The sequence below is a fragment of the Maniola jurtina genome, chromosome 18, assembly GCF_905333055.1.
Source record: "Maniola jurtina chromosome 18, ilManJurt1.1, whole genome shotgun sequence".
NCBI lineage: Eukaryota > Metazoa > Arthropoda > Insecta > Lepidoptera > Nymphalidae > Maniola > Maniola jurtina.
This window is the reverse complement of record NC_060046.1, coordinates 1907688-1927772: the sequence shown is the minus strand read 5'-3', so window position 1 is coordinate 1927772 and position 20085 is coordinate 1907688. Positions and strand designations below refer to the sequence as shown.

Here is a 20085-nt window from a genome sequence, read left to right as displayed (position 1 = left end):
GTGCGCGAGTCTGACTCGCACTTGGCCTGTTTTTTAAATCGAATAAAAATGCAACTTGCAACCTCTGTATCTCAGTGTTCTGTGTAACACAGCTAACGAGCTAAAAATTCAACAAGAGAGAAATTCATGAACCTGCCCGCATCGAGGGTTTAGCAGGGAATAAACGGTGTTATTTTATCATAAACTAATATAGACGATTCGTTATTGATGAGTTCTCGAAATACAGCTATAAAAACACTAAGAGGAGTTCAGAAGAGTTAAGTTGTCATCATAACATCAATCAATAAATCAGCTTATTTGCGTCCACTGCTGGATATCCTGCTCCGCCTTCTTCATCCACCCGCTCCCCACCCTGTCTTCAGGTCATCGGTCCAGCGGGCTGGAGGTCGATCCACACTGCGTCTCCACTCCAGAACACGTCTGTCCAATCGGTCATCGGTTCTACGACAGACATGGCCTGCCCATTGCCACTTCAGCTTGCTAATCCTTTGAGCTACGTCGGTCGCTTTTGTTCTTCTGCGAATTTCCTCGTTCCGGATTTTATCGTTGAGAGTGATACCCAACATTTGACTGAGACTAAATTGTCTGAAAAGGAGGAATTCCAATCGCCCGTGTAAGCGTACCGTAAGGATAGCTAATTCAGTAAAAGCAATGGAATTTTATAGATGCACGTTTAAGAGGAAGGAAGGCAGATCCGCAACTTGCGATTCAGGCCACGTACCGCGGAGATATCACTAATGGAGTCTTCGCCGCTGTTTAAACTGGAAAATTCTAGAAATTTAAAACCATCGCTGCGTCTAAATCGATTGAATACATTTTGAATATAATTTCTTTCACTTTATTAGAGCGCTGGTTTTCTAGGGTAGAGAGAAAGAGAGAGTTTATTGACACTGACGTTATTCAGTAGCTCGATTCCGATAAACCTGTATCAATCATTATTACGATAGCAATTGTTGTTATTGGCTTTTATGCTATTTTTGCTGCAACAATGCACTGTAGCCAATAATGAGCGAGCGCCTAACGATCAGAGGGCGCATTGTAGCTGTCATTCTAGGGCAATCGAGCTACTGGATCTTTCGGCTGACACGCGTTTCCAAAACGCGTAACAATGCGATCATTGACCACTCTAATAATTAATACAAGTACGCTGGACCTGCGATTGCCGAACTGTCTTTAAACAACTTGATTTTTGGTGTGGCGCGTTCGAATCGGCACAAAAAATATCTGTGATTTTGTATGGCGCACCTTTTCCTATTATATCCTCTTCATAAAGCACGGTGTCATCTTCAACAGTCATCGTTGTTGTCGTCGACAGATAAACTCTACTGCTTGATGATAAGCTCCTACTTATACTATAAGTATAGGGGCTTCCCTATACCTCGGTCTTACGCCACGTAGAACCAGCGACTAACTAGGTCCTTAAACCCAAAACAAGTCAAGTAAGTTATTTTGTCATGAAAGGATTCGGTTAAGGCCTTGATCTCCCCATAACATCAATTCCTGGCTAAGGCCATGGCCACTTGAGCGATCCGTTTAACTATTGATTGAGAGATTCGTCCTTTTAAATCATTACTAACCAAAAGAAGTTCCTTTCATTAAGGGTTCCTACCCTCAGCTACATACTCATACAATATTTTGTAAATTGAGCATTTCAAAAGAGCAACCGCCGATTTTCTCGATAAGAATGGCATTCCGTACTTTTTGCCGATTCAAAAGTATCTACTTATAGAAGTTAATTTGAATTATAATACCTATATTCTATTCTATAGCAGAGACATATAGCAGGGTTAAAAAATCAAATTAATAAAATTCATTTCAATTCTCTTAGCACTGTGAGCAAAGTTAGTTAATTAGAGATACCCGACTTCAAAATATAAGGAGTTTAAACGCTGGAGCCTTATTCTAGCTCGCCCGGTGTTTATTAGTGTCAAGGCGTCGGGGTAATTGGCTGTACGACTGGCAAATCAGATTTGCCAACTACAGTCCAAGTAAGGGCCAGTGCAGACCGATCACTTCGAATAAGGCGAGTGGAGTTGAGGTACAGAGAGTGGCAATGACTGGCGATAAGTAGAGTAAGATCGCAGCGTAGTGACGCGTAGACATACGGTGCGCTGAGTGATGGCTTACCAAAGAAATATATGTGACGCAGGGAAATGATAAAACCCGGGATTTAATCAAATCCCTTAGAGTATATAGTGCGCAGGTCAAGTGGAGGTTGTGACAGAAAACTCGTTCACACTGGTAGTGTAGCATGGCTGATAATGCCTACTTCGGACAAAATACTTGATTAAATCAAGAACTAAACTTTTATTTTATAGTGGTACAATATTGCTACCTACCTAATTAATGACAAAAAACTAAGATTTATTGATACTTGAATGCTGCATTTTCATCATAATATTCAACTGTATATAAAAGTAAATATATCACTAAGCAGAACGTATAGACCTCTATATAAGTGCACTAAAATGAAGGCGGAACGAAATATAATATAAATTATGTAACCTATAAAGAATGAGGTAATCGCATAAGCAACCAATCTCTTTAAAAAGGATTAAAAAAAAGTTGATAAAATAAAAGAAGCCGCGTGGCGGTGCCACTCCACTTAGTCTGTAAGCGTTGAGCTTAAGTACAGCAACGCTACCTCGCGGCTTTTTCATGAACACAAACCGCGAGGAAGTGTTGTCGTGCTGATCGTGCTTGGGCTGCTGAATATAATGCAAATGGTGTTTTTAATCCGTTTAAATAATTTAATGATATGTTAGTAAACTTTCTATCAACTTCAAAAAAGGGTTAAGTTGATAAAGCTATCTTCTTATTGGATATTAGCTTTTTCCCCGAACTCTTAAAAGATCTCGTTGAAATTTCTCAAAATCTTTTCTAAGTGAGAGTAGAAAAAGCCTCCAAATTTCAACTGAACCCAGTGCTTGAGCTGTGTTTAAATATTTATATTTCAGCCAGTCAGTTCCCTCTTTTGTTTATTACAGACTAGGTAGTATTTATTAGAATAGATTTCCCATTTTTCAGTTATCCTGTTTCAAATGTTAAAATTGTTACATGTAAACCTTATGTAAACCCAAAATGACGCTATCAACTCTGTAATAACATGTTGATGATGATTTTACCTGTTTTCCTATTAAAAGTAACTGCATTTTTGACTAAACTTGATCTTGTTTGTTTGTAAGTACCTACTGATGCACTCCATCGAAGCGAGCTAACCTGCATGTGATATGGCAAAGCAAAGATCCAAAATTGGTTTCCAAGTTCCTTGGCACCGCATCGCGACCAGAGGCCCTAGTTTTGTAAAGGGTCTTGGCCGGATTCATAGCTAGTTGGGCGTACTTTGACTAACACGTGAGTTCTACCGTCAGTAAATTCAAAATTGGACTTAATAGTTTCATCATGATGATCTCAATCCATCGCTGTTCTCTACTGAGGAAGGGTCTACTCTCAGAACGAGAAGGATTTGGACCATAGCCTATTTATTGTACCTACTATCCATCACCATTTTTCACATACCTTGGAGAACATTATGGATATCTATCAGGCATGCAGGTTACCTCACGATATTTTTCTTTACTCCTTAAGCAAGTGATAGTTGATTGCTAAACGTTATCTGAAAAGTTAGAAGTACGTACCCGGAAGCGAACCCCTGACCTGCCGAGTGGAAGGCTGTCGACCGGACGTCCGAACCACTGGAGCATCACCACCAATAGTCTCAGCTTCGGTCTATGAATAGCCTCAAAACAAGTCACTTATTTAAATAATATTTGTGGTCAGAAGTTTGTCTAAGTCTTCTTAATTTATGCGAACCGTCTTTAATTTCGCCAGCGCTTTCAATGAGATGAATTCGATTAAAAATGCGAAGACAATGCGACCGTCTCGGATGGAAGACGTCTTTAGAACAATGCCTTTATCTCGAAGGCAGTGCACTTGTAAATAACTTATTCAGTTTATGCTAATTGTACCTCTAAATTTTGTTTATATTAATGAGGAGATAAAGTAACGAGCATGTAGCTCAACGAAAAACTTAAATCCACGCGGATAATGGATGTCGCGGATATAGAGTATAGAATAATAGTTATTACTATTACTATAATAAATAAGTAAATACATAAAACCGCTCGTGCAAACCCGGAGCACGTCAGTTATTTATTTTGAAAACATAAACAAACCTAATTAAATTAATTAGTACCTACCATACTTCATCTAAAATTAGCTGTTTATAATTAGGTACCTATGCAGAATATTTATCTAGTTTTGGATAATTTAACATTTTTCCTCTTGCCTTACCTACTGTACTTACCTCGATAGGGATTGAACAAGTAGGTACAGAGATAAGTTGTATCCCAGAGGCTGACACTTTTTGTTCTAAAAAATCAAAGAGTTTCCTCGTAAAACTCTAAATCCACATCGCAATAATCGTCTATTTAGTACATGGAGATAGGTCGCAGAAGAGGGGCATAGGGCATTTTTATCCTAGAACAAGTGAAAAATTAAAAATTTATAACACCCCCAACAAGTGAAGGTTACAGTAACTAGAAAAGAGATGATAACTTTCAAACGGCTGAACCGAATTCTTGGATTATAGCTATCAAACAAAAAAACTAAATTAAAATCGGTCCGTTAGTTTAGGAGCTACGATGCCACAGATACACACGTCTGTGTATCTGACACAGATACACACGTCAAACTTATAACACCCCTCTTTTTGGTTCGGGGGTTAAAAATCAAAAACTTTCGACAGGATTTTTAAAAAACCCAGTCTTATGGGGACGAGTCGCAGGAATAATTTAGCAAGAATATTAAAAAAAAATTATTAAAAACAACGCCTCAATAGAGCGGACTGAATTCCGAAAGGATGGTTTTTCAAACCCCGCCTGTTGCATATTGGCGTACCTACTCCTAGCAGAAGCATTAACGCTTAGTTGGAGGGGGAAAATCATGATTAACATACCTACAAATCCTTTTCAAAAAAAGAAACAAACCAATTTTTTTTTCGCTTCTCATGTAAATTCTTCTATTCAACAGCTCTGAAAACTGCCATAAAATAACCCAAATTTCCAAATGCGTCCTCTAGAGGCGTCCATTTTGAACAATATTTCAAACTGAAACCAGTTCCCGACTCCTTTGATGTGAGCGCTCGCTGAATTCACGGGATACCGCGAATTTCTAAGCACATTATGTGTAAATAGTTCCTTCGTCTATTGTAATATTTTACGACAAGTACCGAATATCAAACTACAAGATACTATTTGCTTTGGTAAAGGATGTTGCAAGAGTTATTTTACTGCTAAAGACTTGAATAGACGGAACTCTTGCTGTTTCTTTAAAAGATTTTCGATAGCAATAATAATTTACTGTTTTTAGTAAAAAAAAATAGCATTAAGTATTAAGTTTATTCGCAAGTCTCTACTTCCTCATCTACTCTACAGAAAAATCCCAAAAACTTAGAGAAAATTCAGATCATTTAGTAGGTACTTGAAGTTTTACTAACTCGCACGTTATAATCGACCAAGATGATCCGTAAGATTACAAGTTTTTAAAAACCTCGTGGGAACTCATTAAACCGGGATGAATATTAGCCTACGTTCGTCTCCGAGGTACCCTAAGTAAGTATTCTCTTCACCAAATGGATGATGTCCGCGACTTTGTCCGCTTGAATTTTCATTTTATTAAATCCTATGGGAACTCTTTAATTTTCCGGGATAAAATTACCAGTAATGTCCGTCCTCGAGATGCAAAAGCTATTTCTGTATTGAACTTCAAAATGAGTTAAATAGATGAACCGTGAAAAGCTAACCGAAAGACAGACAGACATACACACTTTCGCATTTATAATATATTATTGGTGATTGGTGTGGAAATAATATAATGTATTTAATAGTGTACTGACCTGTTACAAATTTCCTCAAAACTGTTTACGGATAACTTATAACATAAAACATGTTCTAATGCGTGCAATGCTCGTAATATGATCACACGTAGTCTCATTAAATATAATAATTAATTATTACTGAATAATTTATAATATAAGAGTAAATAATTTAGTTAAAGTGATTAAAAATGTGGTACAATTTATATCTATTGGTCTCCATGCTTACGTCGTTTTTGGGTGAGTCAGAAAAGTAATATTTTCAAGTAATTAACATTTTTCTTTTCCTTTCAGTTTCTATTTTTTTAAAGGTTCTCGTTTTTAGGATTCCGTACCTGAAAAGGAAAAAGGAACCTTTTTAGTATCTCTTTGTTCTCTGTCCATCTGTTTGTTTGTCCGTCGAGTCTGTCAAGGAAACCTATAGCGCACTTCCCGTTCACCTAGAATCATAAAATTTGCAGGTAGGTCTTATAACACTGGTAAAGGGACAAATCTGAAAACCGTGACTTTGCAGTGTTCTACATACCTAAAAGTGAGGTATATCTTATACGATGGTACATGGTACGGAGCCCTTCGTATGCGAGTCAGATGCGCACTTGATTGGTTTTTACCCTCCGACCCAAAAAAAGGGGTGTTATAAGTTTGACGTGTGTATCTGTATATCTGTGTCTGTGGCATCGTAGCTCCTAAACTAATGAAACTTTTTGTTTGAAAGGTGGCATGACTGAGAGTGTTCTTAGCTATAATCCAAGAAAATCGGTTCAGCCGTTTGAAAGTTATCAGCTCTTTTTAGCTATGTTTAGTTTGGCTATTGATAATATCAGGCAATGGAGACCAAGTCGGTAAAGCTGGATGAATGACCAACTCATTAATATAAGTTGTCATCGATCCAATTAAAGCGCATAGTCTGTCTGTTATTTAAATTTTAAATCAAAGTTTAACATTGGTTTTTCAGAAACTACATCTATTTCAATGAGGATCATCAACCAAAGTATGTTCACACTGGACCGGAATGGCGAGATACTAGAAACTTCAAGAGAAACTATAAAACCTACGAGCATAATTCGTCACTTTCCCGACTTTCGTCACTTTTCTAAAGTCACCAAGACAGTCAGCGAAAAAAGTAAGTAGACACAGAATATAGTTAATATAAGTTTTTTTTTATTCCAATAAAAGTTAGTCCTTGACTGCAATATCACCTGGTGGTAAGTGATGAATAATGGTGCAGTCTAAAATGGAAGCGGGAAACCTGGAAGGGGTATGGCAGTTTTCATTAAATCCATACTCCTTTGGTTTCTACACGGCATCGTGCCGGAACGCTAGGACACGGTTTCGCCGCTAGGGTGGTGACTAGTCACGGCCGAAGCCTTCCACCAGATCATACATGAAACTTAGAAATTCCAAGTCCCTGCCGGGAATCGAACCCGGGACCTCCCACTAATAAGATCACAGCGCTTACCACTGTGCCAGGGAGATCGTCAAGTAATTCTTAGTATATTTTATTTATTCTTGTTTGTCTTCTTCCTTAGATAAATAAAGGCTTTGATATTGTTTGAAGTATATCATAGTATTCGTTGTCGTCAACTGACTGTCCACTGCTGGACCTATGCTATGAGACCTATGGGTCTCAAGGGGCAAAACATAACTGTACAATATTTCAAAATAATTCAATATCGTGTTAACACTTTTCTCTTTCTATTTCAGAATGCATGGAATATGTTTACGAAATGTTGAAGAGACAGGAAAACGATAACTTGGGTCGTAAGTTACATTTTCATAGTAAGAGCGGTTACGCACTCATCCGATCCGAATCCGTGAAAATACGAATATAAAAAGCTCGGAACGGTCCGAGCTTTTTATATTCGTATTTAAATACGGATTTGGATATTGCTTACGCATTAATCCGATCTCTGATCCAAATCCGAGCCATTCAGTGGACATCTTTGATATATCTACGTCATTCGTCCGATTTAAATCCGAGGCACATCCGAGATATTCTCACGGATGACGGACAGAACTCGGATGACGGAAGTCGGATCTAGTGCGTAAGCTACCATACAAATAATTCCATGACTATTTCGCCACGTATTTTCACGAACTCTTATTGGATGAGTGTGTAGCCGCCATAATACAGCATTTTAAGTAGGTATCTGAAGACAAGAAAATAGTGCTGAAAGCTTAGTGGTGTCTTTGCCTCCTATTCGGGTGTAGGTTCTTTCTCGTAGACCCACTTCCACCTAGACTGCATCATCACTTACTACCAGGTGAGATCGCAGTCAAGGGCCAACTACTGTAATCGAATAAAAAGAGACCACTCGTCTCACAGAAAAGATTCTAAGCAATTTCAACGGGATTTTTAAAAAGCATTCTTCGTTTTCAGATTCAGATTCAAAAGATGTAACCATCATAAACGGAAAAGTAGTCAAAGAGGCAGAATATCCACACATGGTTTGTTTTTTTTATAATAATTTCTTAATAATGATTATTTTAATCCTAAATTGATATATTAACCGATCTCATTCAGTCGATTACGGTCAGTGATGTCGCTCACAGTATGGTTGTCGAGTTAGTTGGCGTGATGTGGTTGCGGTATGCCTCTAACGATGTTTGGGGATACACAGTGCCCCAGTGGTTAGTCTGCTTCGGCGGACATCCGCTGGCGGATTAACGAGGAGTTGCCGATCCGTTCTGCTCCGTCGTCAGCGATGGAATAGAACTTCGTGAGGTTTTTAGTTGGTAGGAGTCTGACATAACCACTATGCTCCAACGTGGCCTGTAGTACCCATGATGCATTTTTCTTACGGAAAAAAGGAAGAATAATATTTTATCGTTAACATTAAAATTGAACGTATATTAGGTATACTTGTACAAGCCAAAACAAAATATGCGTGTATGAGTATTTAATTTAACATTCTTGCTGTACATCGTTTTACCTTATATATGGGTATATATTTATTTTCTGTTTTATTATTTTGTGTTGTTAATAGAAAGTTTAATTATTCGAAAGTAATGTTTATAGAACACTCCACCACTCTATATTATATTCCACTTCTTCTTCTTTCTTTTAACTACTCACTTATCTTAATTCTTTATCTCTGTGTCGCAATAAAGTTTTTAATAATATTCTAGGGAGCCTTGGGCTGGTGGTCTGCGGCCGAAGAAAACATAAAGCTGGTGTTCCTATGTGGCGCTAGTTTGATAAGCGACCGTTTTATGCTGACCGCGGCGCATTGTACGTATAGCACTCGACGAGATCTTGTGCAACATGAACCATATCTCGTCAGACTCGGATCTAGATATCTTGCAGTAAGTATAGAAGTGCAAGCGCAGTGTGAGACTGCCTCCAACCCACTGGACCCGACGGTCCAGTGGGTTGGAGGCAGTCTCACACCTTAAGAAGGTAGTGGGAAGTGCATGGATGAGAAAGGTGAAAGACCGTGTGTGATAGCGCGCTCTTGGGAAGGCCTATGACCAACAGTGGACGCAAACAGGCTGATTGATTGAAGTATAGAAGAAAATCTAGATTTCTATCTAGATTTTCTTCTATACTTCTATATGAGAATTTAGATATTTCTTATAAGTAATCCAGTGAAAATTCATTTTATTTCAGCAATCTCCCCATGAAATGCCGAAAGATGTCATTATTAGTAAATTGAGAAATCATCCAAATTATGTGCCCCTGCATCACTTTTTCGATATAGCATTAGTGGAATTAGAACAAAAAATTGCCTTTTCAAAATTTATTCAGCCTGCCTGCCTACCTAGCAGGCGCAACTACCTTGGTTCAGGCAAAAAAATACTTACAGCAACTGGATGGGGATCCGTTAACGGTATGTATAATTTTATTTGTATATCTATATATTATGTCTTTTTTAGGGTTCCGTACCCACAGGATAAAACGGAGCCCTATTAATGTCACTCTGCTGTCTGTGTGTGTGTCTGTCCGTCTATCTATCTGTCTGTCCGCGAGTCACAGGTCTCTAGCTCGTAGGCGAAATGAGTTACAAACCTGAAATTTTGGTAATTGGTGTAGAACGTCCAAAACCAAATATTGAATTAAAATTAAATTAAATTATTTTTCAGAGGGCTCCCATACATGAAAAAGAAGCTGAAAAAAATTTTTTTTTCTTACTCTAGCATGTGGGGTATCATTGTTTAGAGCTCATTGAGTAGAGTTATAATATGTTTATTAAAAAAGGGGGCCGTCACAGTTTTAGACCATTTTTGAGACGGGGGCTATTTCAAAAACTAAACTAGTTAGGATTATGAAATTATTCAACTTTGCGTTCACCCCAAACGGAAACAATACGCTAGCGGCTAGAACTTTATGTACAGTCAGCAACAAAGCGAGGTTTGCACCCATCAATAGGTTGGTTACGTACTGGCGGGTGCAAACCTGGCTTTGTTGCTGACTGACTAGTACGGCAGCCGTTTTTATTATAATTACGTTGGATAGAAATAACGTTATAATTTGATTACTCCTAGGCAATCTTCGGTAATAATTAATTATTAATGACACCTTTTCATTTTTATAGCCAGGAAAAGAGGTTACGCTCCTTCAAAAGAACTTAGATCTGCAGAGGTTCACGTTTTTGACAAAGATACGTGCAACTCTCTTCTAAACAGATTTCGATATCGATTCTGGATGGGAATAGAACCACATCAAATGTGCGCTGGTGAATTGGACGGGAATGCAGACACTTGTCAGGTGAGGCTCTTTTTTAGGGTTCCGTACCTCAAAAGGAAAAACGGAACCCTTATAGGATCACTCTATTACCTGTCTGTCGTGTCTGTTTTGCTAGCGTTCTGGCTATACCCTGTATAGGTGATTTATTAATGCAATGCTTAAAACGCACATAACTCCGAAAAGTTAGAGGGGCGGGCCCCAGATCGAACCCCCGACCTCTCTAATAGGACTTACTTTTTAACCACTAGGCTATCACCGCTCTTTATAAAAGTAAAGCAAATTTTTTTTTCAGGGTGATTCTGGCGGTCCCCTGCAATACGCACTAGTGAATACCACTTCGGAAGGCACCATTCACAGAATATTGTCTGTCACATCGTTCGGACTAACTGACTGTGCAGTGGCGAATGCGCCAGGGGTTTATACAGATATTTCTTATTATAACATTATAGAATGGATTGAATTAAATGTTTGGCCGTATGAAAAGAAGGAAAGGAAAAACGGGTTTCAAAAAGCTGTGCCACCAATCAGGGTTCATCATCGTCATAATTGAATACACAGATGTGACTTTATGCATATTTGACGTAATTTGACGTACTATTTTAGTTAAAATGGTTAGCAAACTTAAAACTAACATTGAATGTGGATTTTAAGAATTTTTGAAGACACTCTAGGAATTTAATATATTTTTGACACACACATCATCCCCATTGCACCGGTGTGCTCAAAATATAAGCAGCAACAATCTTATATTATTGCCCTAAGCAACAGAAAGGCCATGATAACTTTCATAATATTATGTGGCACAGCTACAAAAGAGGAAATCCGAATATAAAATGCTTAATAATATGTTTTTTTTTTTTAACAATAAATCCTTCATAATTTTATCAAGAGGTTAATATGCGATGCTGCAGGCGAGTTAGATACTGTGTACTTATAACTTACCCTTTAAAATATTTTATGAATAACAAAATATCAATTTTGTCAATCTATTATAAGGATTACTTAATTTATTTCATAACAAATTGAAATTAGAATTACTAAAGATTCGTATACATAGTTTTATTAAAATATGTGTTTTGTATTTTATCTAATATGCAAATAAATGATCGTTGAAGAAGAAATACATTGGCATTTTCTTTTTTTTTTAAAGTTTACACACAAGGTTCAAAATGAATTACAGCCGAATAGGCATGCGCTTGACTGCAATCACACCTAATAGTAAGTGACACGACTGATGATGGTATGCACGCCATAGTAGAGCCTATAATATGGTAGAGCGTGCATGCAAAAAGATGCCTATTCGCCAAGAAAATGCCTATTCACTTTTCTTTTGAAGGCAACAATATTATAGCAAGCGGGGATAACGGTTGCTTCTATAAACCAGACGCGAAGAGGGACCCATTTTAAAAATTATAAATTTCCGAATTGACCCAGCCGGTAATCGACCGCGGGACCTCCTAATTATAAGCCTCAGTGCATACGGCAACCCCTAGAGAAAACGTCAGACATAATCGGAAAGAGATCAGGTGCAAAATCGGTTTAACATGCTTTCTGAGATACATTGATGTAACACCGCTCATTTCACGACTCTGTGCTGCAATCGAGAAATTGTTGATTTAAAAACTTAAAACCTTTTTTGACCCAGGAATTGGACTCGATATTTTATGAACCATAGCTGAAGTAGCTAATCACTAGACAACTAGGCTAAAGAGTATAAATAGCACAGTAAGGTGAGTTCATTTTAAGTTGCCAGTGTTTCCTTGGCTTCGAGGCAAAAGTTGTCGTGGAGCGGGCCAAGGATTTTAAAAGGCTGGCCCACTTAGTAGGAGGCGTTCCAGAAATGAGACTGAGGATCCCAGGTAACTTTCGATATGGTCTGAAACGCCAGAGACCTCGAGCAGCCTGTGTGTTTGTGTTTTATCGGTTTTCATACACCCTTTGCACAGAGAACTGTCGGTGACACCTACTCGCATAACGAAAAGGTGTTTTAGTTTATTATGAGTCCCACCACTTTCCTGATTTACCTCCAGTCATTAGCAGAGTATTATTCACCTAACAGTTTCAGGTCGTTTCATTAGATGTTACTCTCTAGCACAGTTCAAAACAATTAGGTACCTTCTTACAAAACATCGACGCTTCGACATCACTGGCAGTCACATCCTACATTTGACGCTAGGTAGCCTATGAATAGCCCATTTTTCTTGGATTTCATCTCACCTATAATAGCCTAGTATTTGATATAATATATCGTCGTTTAGGATCAAACCGAGAGTTCCCTCACTGTAGTTCATTCTGCCTCTAGTAAAAGGCAACTCTCTGTTTTGGCGTATATTAAAGTTGGCTTCCATTTTTCAAAAGAAGCGCCTGATTGGACAGCCACGTCAGGTGATGTTATAATAATTCGGAAAATTTCATTAATTTGCAATCAAAAAACTCGAACTTTGGCTTCTTCTAATATTGGGACGAGAAATGAAGAAAAATTGTTATTTACTTACAATGAAAATTAATTGTGTATTGCAACCTTTACAACTATTGAGGGGCTCGTCAAATCGGTACAAACTCTTCGGATATCGCCTGCAAATAATAACTTTGTATAGTTTAAGATTTAAGTTCACGTTAAGGATTTTTATTAGGAAACACTGGAATAACAACTTGTAGTAATAAAAATAGTTGGCCGGATTTTTTAAGGATTAAATTATTTATTTATTATTGGATTATTCATGTTCGTACTGCGTAGGTAGCCTCGCATCTTCGGTTTTATTATCGTAGGTTTTTCAAAGATAAACATTTAAAGAATCTCATATCAAACATGTTTGCGCGGACCCTAATGCTAACCCCCAATTAACTATCCCTTGCTTAGTTACGGCATGTTTAGGGACAGTGGATTTTCTTGTGTACCTTTTAGAATAAGATAATGATACTAAAGTATATTTAATATGCAGATGTAACTAAACCTATTTATGTTTAAACGAAATCCAATCAAATCAATCATTTATTTGCTCTAAATGCTTTAACAAAGAAATTACAATTCATTTAACAGGGTTGTCTCCGTCACTTGCTCCATACAATCGTAGTTCCAATTTCATTTGAATATTAAGCAACCAAAGTCCATGAAATTTTGCAGACATATTTTAGAAACTAATATCTGTGTCTGTGGTGTTTTAGATTTTTCTAAAAATATGTAGTTTTAAAATTACAAGGGCTCAAAGATTGGTATGTGAATTTTTAAGACCGCGTAACTTTGAAACCGAATATATTAACAGAAATCTGGAAAACCACAGACATAGATTTTAGTTTCTAGAATATGTCTGCAAAATTTCATGGACTTTGGTTGCTTAATATTCAAATGAAAAATGGAACTACGTTTGTATGAAGCGAGTGACGGAGAAACCCCTCTTAAGTATCACCACATTTGCCATGCAATGGCGTGCGGATATTTTATATAGGCACCTAATATTAAATGCAAACTGTACAAACTTTACTACATAGTCGAGAATAATAAAAAAATAAAATGTCAAAAATGTACTATGTAGTAACGAATTATTTATTACTAATTAATTAATATTATGATCGTCACAGTCGACCATCAGAACAGGTTTATTAAACGTCTTAAGCGTTCTATCCTATCATTATCTATTTAGTGCCTCAGACTATCCTCAGACCTCTACATAGCGTGAGTGATTTCAAAGGAGCTTCAAAGCTACTATAAAATGTCACGCGTGTATTAATAAATATAAAAGATATAATACACAGTTTTTATATATACTCAATAATTTTGTTTTTATAATAATTTAAAAATAATCATGCGGTGCGCAGGGGTTATTATATCAACTTTATTGGCAGGTATGTTTCTGATTTTTTTTATACTTCGGTACTTAAATACCTACGTGATGCTTCAAAAAGTAAGAATGAAGTAAAAATATTATTTGACGACGGTTTGATGTGTGAATTAAAGTGATGCACTTACCTAATTTTTGAGTAAGCACTATAATTGAAAAAAATGTAACAAGTTCAAAGTTATAAATGTAAACTTATTGAAAAATCCTATTATAATGTAAAGGATCATTTAAATAGCTTGAAAATGAGTTCCTTAACAGCTTTGATAGTTCTAATAGGTTCAGTGATTTTGTGAAGTGGTAATGATAAAAAGAATACCCGACTGAGTATGTTGTGGGCTCCTCTCAAACCTGGGCGCGTTTGGAACCCTCGTAGCTTTAGTTTTAAGTTTACTTGATTAATTATCACCACTATATCATCTTACAAATCTAATAATTCAGACCATCAAAAGGTGTACAGTAAATTGTACCTGCTTTGAATAAATGATTTTGAGTTTGAGTTTGTGTACTACGCGAAGTGCGCTGTGGGGTGATCTGGCACTAATAAAATCCACAAATCTAAATAAGAAGAAATATAACTGTTACTATATTTTAATACTAGAGGATGCCCGCGACTTCGTCCGCGTGGATTTAGGTTTTTAAAGATCCCGTGGGAACTGTTTGATTTTCCGAGACAAAAAGTTGCCTATGTCAATAAAAGGGACGCAAGCTACCTCGGTACCAAATTTTATACAAATCGGTTAAACGGATGGGTTTTTAGGAATCCCGTATTAACTCTTTGATTTTCCGGGATAAAAAGTAGCCTATGTATGTCCGTCCCCGGGATATTTAAGCTAATCCTGCGTCAGAATTGGTAAACTGTTGGGTCGTGAAAAGGTAGCAGACAGAGAGACAGACACACATTAATATTAGTATGGATTAAAAAATATGAAAAATACGAGTAGGTACATTTTGCATAAGTGATACGCCTACGTAGAGGTAAGTAGCTAGGTAGTAGCTACATAATTATGTATTTGGGGCCTATTTATTATTGTCGCTTTTGTCGTTTTATTTGACTTTTATTTCATTATACCTACTAATGTTTTTATACTATTTCGTAGTGGTACATACACAAACTTCTAGCACTGATGAATTAGAAAAATTCCTGTTAGAAGCAATCCAAGTGAGTTTATATACTTTTTTTTGATTCGTTATCAGTTATCACATACCTAACCATAACGCACTCATCCAACAAACCATTACAGATTTCATCGTGTATCTTCTGCGTAGATGGTTAGTCTCCGTTAGGAATTGTCAACAGACCATTATTATTAATAATACAGGTGGGTTTAAGGAAACAATGAAACTGTAAATAGCAATCGCAAATTATGAGTAAATGGTAGTTTATCCAATTGTTGTAACCTCGTGAGTCACTAATGCCGTCAATTTAATTTAATTAACTCCGTATTACATCTTCAGGAAAATAATGCAATAGGTACTTATCGTCAGTGAAGTACTAGTGCGTAAGTCAAAAAAGTTTACTTTACAGGAGAGTAATAAAACTGTACCTACTTATAAAATATTCGCGAAATAAAAGATGTTAATATTATTCTGATTGGTCGAATGAAAGCGGGTGAATAAAATCTTCGTCAAATGGCAAACGTTAAAACCCGCCAAAAATGATTTATTTGTACGCACTGTTAGAACTTCACTGACGCGGATCTTATGATCTTTTTCTAACAATCTGCCTGGAAGAGATTAATTGATACATCATTCATTTTTAAGATAGCAATACAGTAAAGAGTACACAGATCTAACAACGAGGCCTGAAAGATAATAAAATCAATGACCAATAAAATCAATGAATCAATAAACGAGCGTAAAACTCGTAGAAAAAACGATCGTCTGAAACCCTTAGAAAATGATGGTTACTTATTGTATTTTACAGAGCAATGAAACATACTATGATTTTGAAGATTCCAAAGAAAAGCCTTGTGACCCCGTTGTCAATGATATGCCAGATTATACAAGGTCAGGTCGCAGAATAAGCGAAACCAGTGAGTATTTATTTTGTAAGAAGTTTTAGTAGTAACTAAGCTCATATTCAAAACTTATCTATCTACCATAATTCTTTTTGCGAATGATTTTATTAAGAAATCATATTATTAACTGTAGTGTTTCATTTTTATTTTGGAATTCATCTTTTATATTTATCCCTTAATTTCTGATGAGTGTCGTGTCTATATAGTATTTGTTTTATTTAGATTAATGAATTATATTATGTTTTAATTTAGAATGCTTGGAATACATTTGGGAAATGGAAAATAGGGACAAAGAAGCACTGTGGGCTCAAAGGTGTAAGTAGTTTTTAAAGTCATACTAAATTCATATACCTTATTAAAATAGCTAAGCCATCATCTAAGTAAGCGAGCTTCTTAGGCTGTATCATCACTTGCTAGCAGGTCTGATTGCAGCCGCGCACGTCTATACATACATTAAAATAATCATAATAATTATAGGGTATAGGTGCTTACTATTTTTTTTTTATTAAGATACAAGTTAGACCCTTAACTGCAATTTCAACTAGTAGTAAATGATGATTCAGTCTAAGATGAAAGAGCGGGCTAACCTGAAAAGTGTATCACAGTTTTTGTTAAACCCATAACCTTTTGGTTTCTACATGGCTCGTACCGTTAAATCGCTTAGCGACAAGGCTTTGCCGGTCGAAGCCTCCCACAAAACCAGATCAGTGAAAATTGGGAAATTATACAAATCGAACCCGGCATCTCTAACTGATAAAACCACAGCGCTCACCATTGCGCCAGGGAGGTCGTCAAAATGAAGAAGCATCTTTAGATTGACTTTTTAATTTCAGGTCGGATTTATCTCATTTCTCAGATAAAGAAGGGTGTAATGCCTGAATTTTATTTTTTAATAAACTCCCCGGTTATATTTGGTGGTCGAGCAGCCGTCAAAGGGGAGTTCCCTCACATGGTCAGTATACTAATTTCTAGCTAAGATTTAAGCCTGAAACAAACTATGGGATGCGTCCGCAAGCCGCGGCTGACAACCGCGACTGGTAGGTTGCACAGTCATTTGGAACGCGGCTTGCGAGATATCACTTGGACGTCCGAACGTCCGCGATTTACGTCTTACTTAAGTCGCGGCTGACGGATGCGTCCCTCAGCCGTGTCCTATAATTTGTATCAGCCTTTACAGTTAATAAAAAGATATCAATTGTGTCAAAATCCATCATTTACCTGCTTTACAACCTGTTTACGAAACATAAATCCTTTTCAAGTACTTTTCATAGAAAATATTGGAAAAATAGAAAGAGAAAACCTGCCAATCTCAGAAAAAAATAATGTATTCAAATGTGTATTCCTTCTATCTTAAGTAAAATACAAACCTTCTATATAAAGTCTTTTGCTCATCAGTAGGATATATAACAGCTCATGATGATGATAATGATGATGATGATGATGATAATGACGATGATTACAGGGAGCTATTGGATGGAGATCAAAGAACGATTCACCAAAATGGTTATTCAAATGCGGGAGTACACTAATAAGTGAGAAGTTTGCGTTGACAGCTGCTCATTGCTGCAAGCTGTCCTTGAGGCACACTCCTGATATCATGAACTCTAAGCCAGAAATCGTACGATTTGGTGTTGAGAACATCGCTGACGATGAGGTAAATATTTGAGTTGCCACTTACCTCATGAAAACAACTACTTTGCAAAAAAAATCGCGGCCCGCTCTACCTGCTGTTAATGAACTAAAACATCTTAAACCATCTTGTCAATCATCATTATCAACTCTGAATACGTTGATGAGTTATTGTAACAACCAACGTTAATTTTTTAATCAATAAACGTAACATTTACATAGTTTTCACAATCACAAGATATTTCCACTTACATAAAATCTATTTTTACAGTTCAACATAAATGGTGAGCCAAACGACGTGAAAATCAAACGGTTTATCCGCCACCCGGGTTACATACCACCGAAGAAATATAACGATATTGCTCTCATAGAGTTGGACTCAGTTGTTCAGTTCAAGGGCAACGTACATCCAGCATGTTTGTGGCCATATTCTGATATTAGCCATCTCGGTACAGAGGGCATGTTAACTGGTTGGGGATACACTGAAGACGGTAAGGATAATCTACCCCATTTTTTGCGTATTGTGACCTGAACTTTATTTATATCAGATTGTTTTTAGCGATTGTTTTTAAATATATAGAATTTGCTAGAGTAAAGATCTAGTTACATGGCCATTGGCCATCCTCAGAAAGTGCATTTTGAGATTTGAACCAGACCAAATAAATTTAAACTATCGCTTGAATATTTCGTCAATAGAACAAGGATCGGCACATAAAAGAATTGTAAATGTAGACAAAATCTATATGATACTTATTATAAAAAATAAGAAATTAACTGAATGGAAGCTAGGTCTAGAATTATAAGATTTGGCATGGATCCATAACAGATCCTATTAAGAAAGGATTTTTAGAAATTCTACCAAAGGAATTCTCTTTACTCCAAAAATTCATTACATATTAATTTCTTGGACGTTGTTGTAGGTAAACAACCAACACAGCTTCAAGCGGCAGTTGTAGACATCATTGAATCACCAAAATGCGACAGTATTCTTGAAATGTTCCGTAATAGAAATTGGGGTGGTTTCCGAGAGACGCAACTTTGTGCTGGAAAACTTGTTGGAGGTATCGACACTTGCCAGGTAACGATGGTTCTTTTTTCTTTTTTAATTTATACACCAAACTATACCAAAGATGCCTAATGAAACCAGGTTTACAAATGAAGTGTTTTAATAGGATGAAGGTTTATAGTGAGTTGTAAAGTTAGCGACATTGCCGTTTTTTAAAGTTGAATTTGAAAAAAAAAGAAAAGACAATTTGCGGCAGGTGGAAAATTGCGGCAAGAAAAGTGGAGTTCATTGATTCTAAATAGAAAAGAAAACATAATAATAAATTCTAAATTTATTATTATGTTTCAAGAACCAAAGTTGAAGTTTATTAAGCATTGTATTATGAGTGTCGTGATAAATCTAAGCATCTTTGTGAAACTAGGAAATGTTACTAAGAACCTTTTTAAGCATATTATAATGTTTTATGTCTATGCGTAAAATGCCACATGAACAAGTCAGAGTAAATCTTATAATCAAGAGTTAATTTAAAACAATTTAAAATTAATAAAATAAAATTTATTTATATTCCAGGGTGATTCCGGTGGGCCCTTACAAGTAAAGGTGCCATTAAAGGCAGAAGGCAACATGTACCAAATCCTCGGCATCACCTCCTTTGGCATCAAATGTGGGAAGAAAAACCGTCCCGGCATCTACACACGAGTCTCCAGTTTCATAGATTGGATTGAAGACACCGTTTGGGGACAAAACAATACCGCATTACAAACTGAATCATGAACGGCGGACCTAAGTTTAGCCGATACAAAAGTCAACTGACCTTTAGAAATAATCTCGTACAACAAAAATAAAAGTCCTGACTCACTCCTTAACTGATTCATCAATACCCAGCCCAAACCCTTGACTATAGAAAGCTGAAATTTCGCACAGAAGTATATAATGTAAACAATTTTCGAAATTCCTATAGTTGTTTTTTCCTGTATTAATATGTGCTCTTAGGACTATCATAAACAGACGAAGCAGAGTGGAGTTGGGTT

The 20085-nt window shown here is 36.7% G+C and overlaps 2 protein-coding genes across 2 annotated transcripts in view; one reads left to right on the top strand and one right to left on the bottom strand.

The window, feature by feature from the left end:
- Positions 1–1242: 1242 nt before the first annotated feature.
- The window catches only part of LOC123874318 (trypsin-1-like), a 40266-nt gene continuing 21423 nt past the window's right edge, over positions 1243–20085 (bottom strand). Inside the window, exon 16 of the mRNA XM_045919573.1 lies at positions 1243–1260. The gene's annotated coding sequence lies outside the window, so the exon portion shown is untranslated. The remainder of the gene's footprint in view (positions 1261–20085) is intronic.
- On the top strand, positions 5958–19920 carry LOC123874608. Its single transcript, XM_045920098.1, has 18 exons — positions 5958–6115; positions 6831–6998; positions 7580–7636; positions 8256–8323; positions 9005–9181; positions 9486–9705; positions 10411–10583; positions 10855–11108; positions 12309–12421; positions 14346–14405; positions 15499–15560; positions 16326–16434; positions 16672–16734; positions 17253–17371; positions 17882–18073; positions 18320–18539; positions 18969–19126; positions 19625–19920. Exons 1-18 carry the CDS (start codon positions 6067–6069, stop codon positions 19826–19828), a joined length of 2466 nt encoding a protein of 821 aa, XP_045776054.1. The 5' UTR covers positions 5958–6066; the 3' UTR covers positions 19829–19920.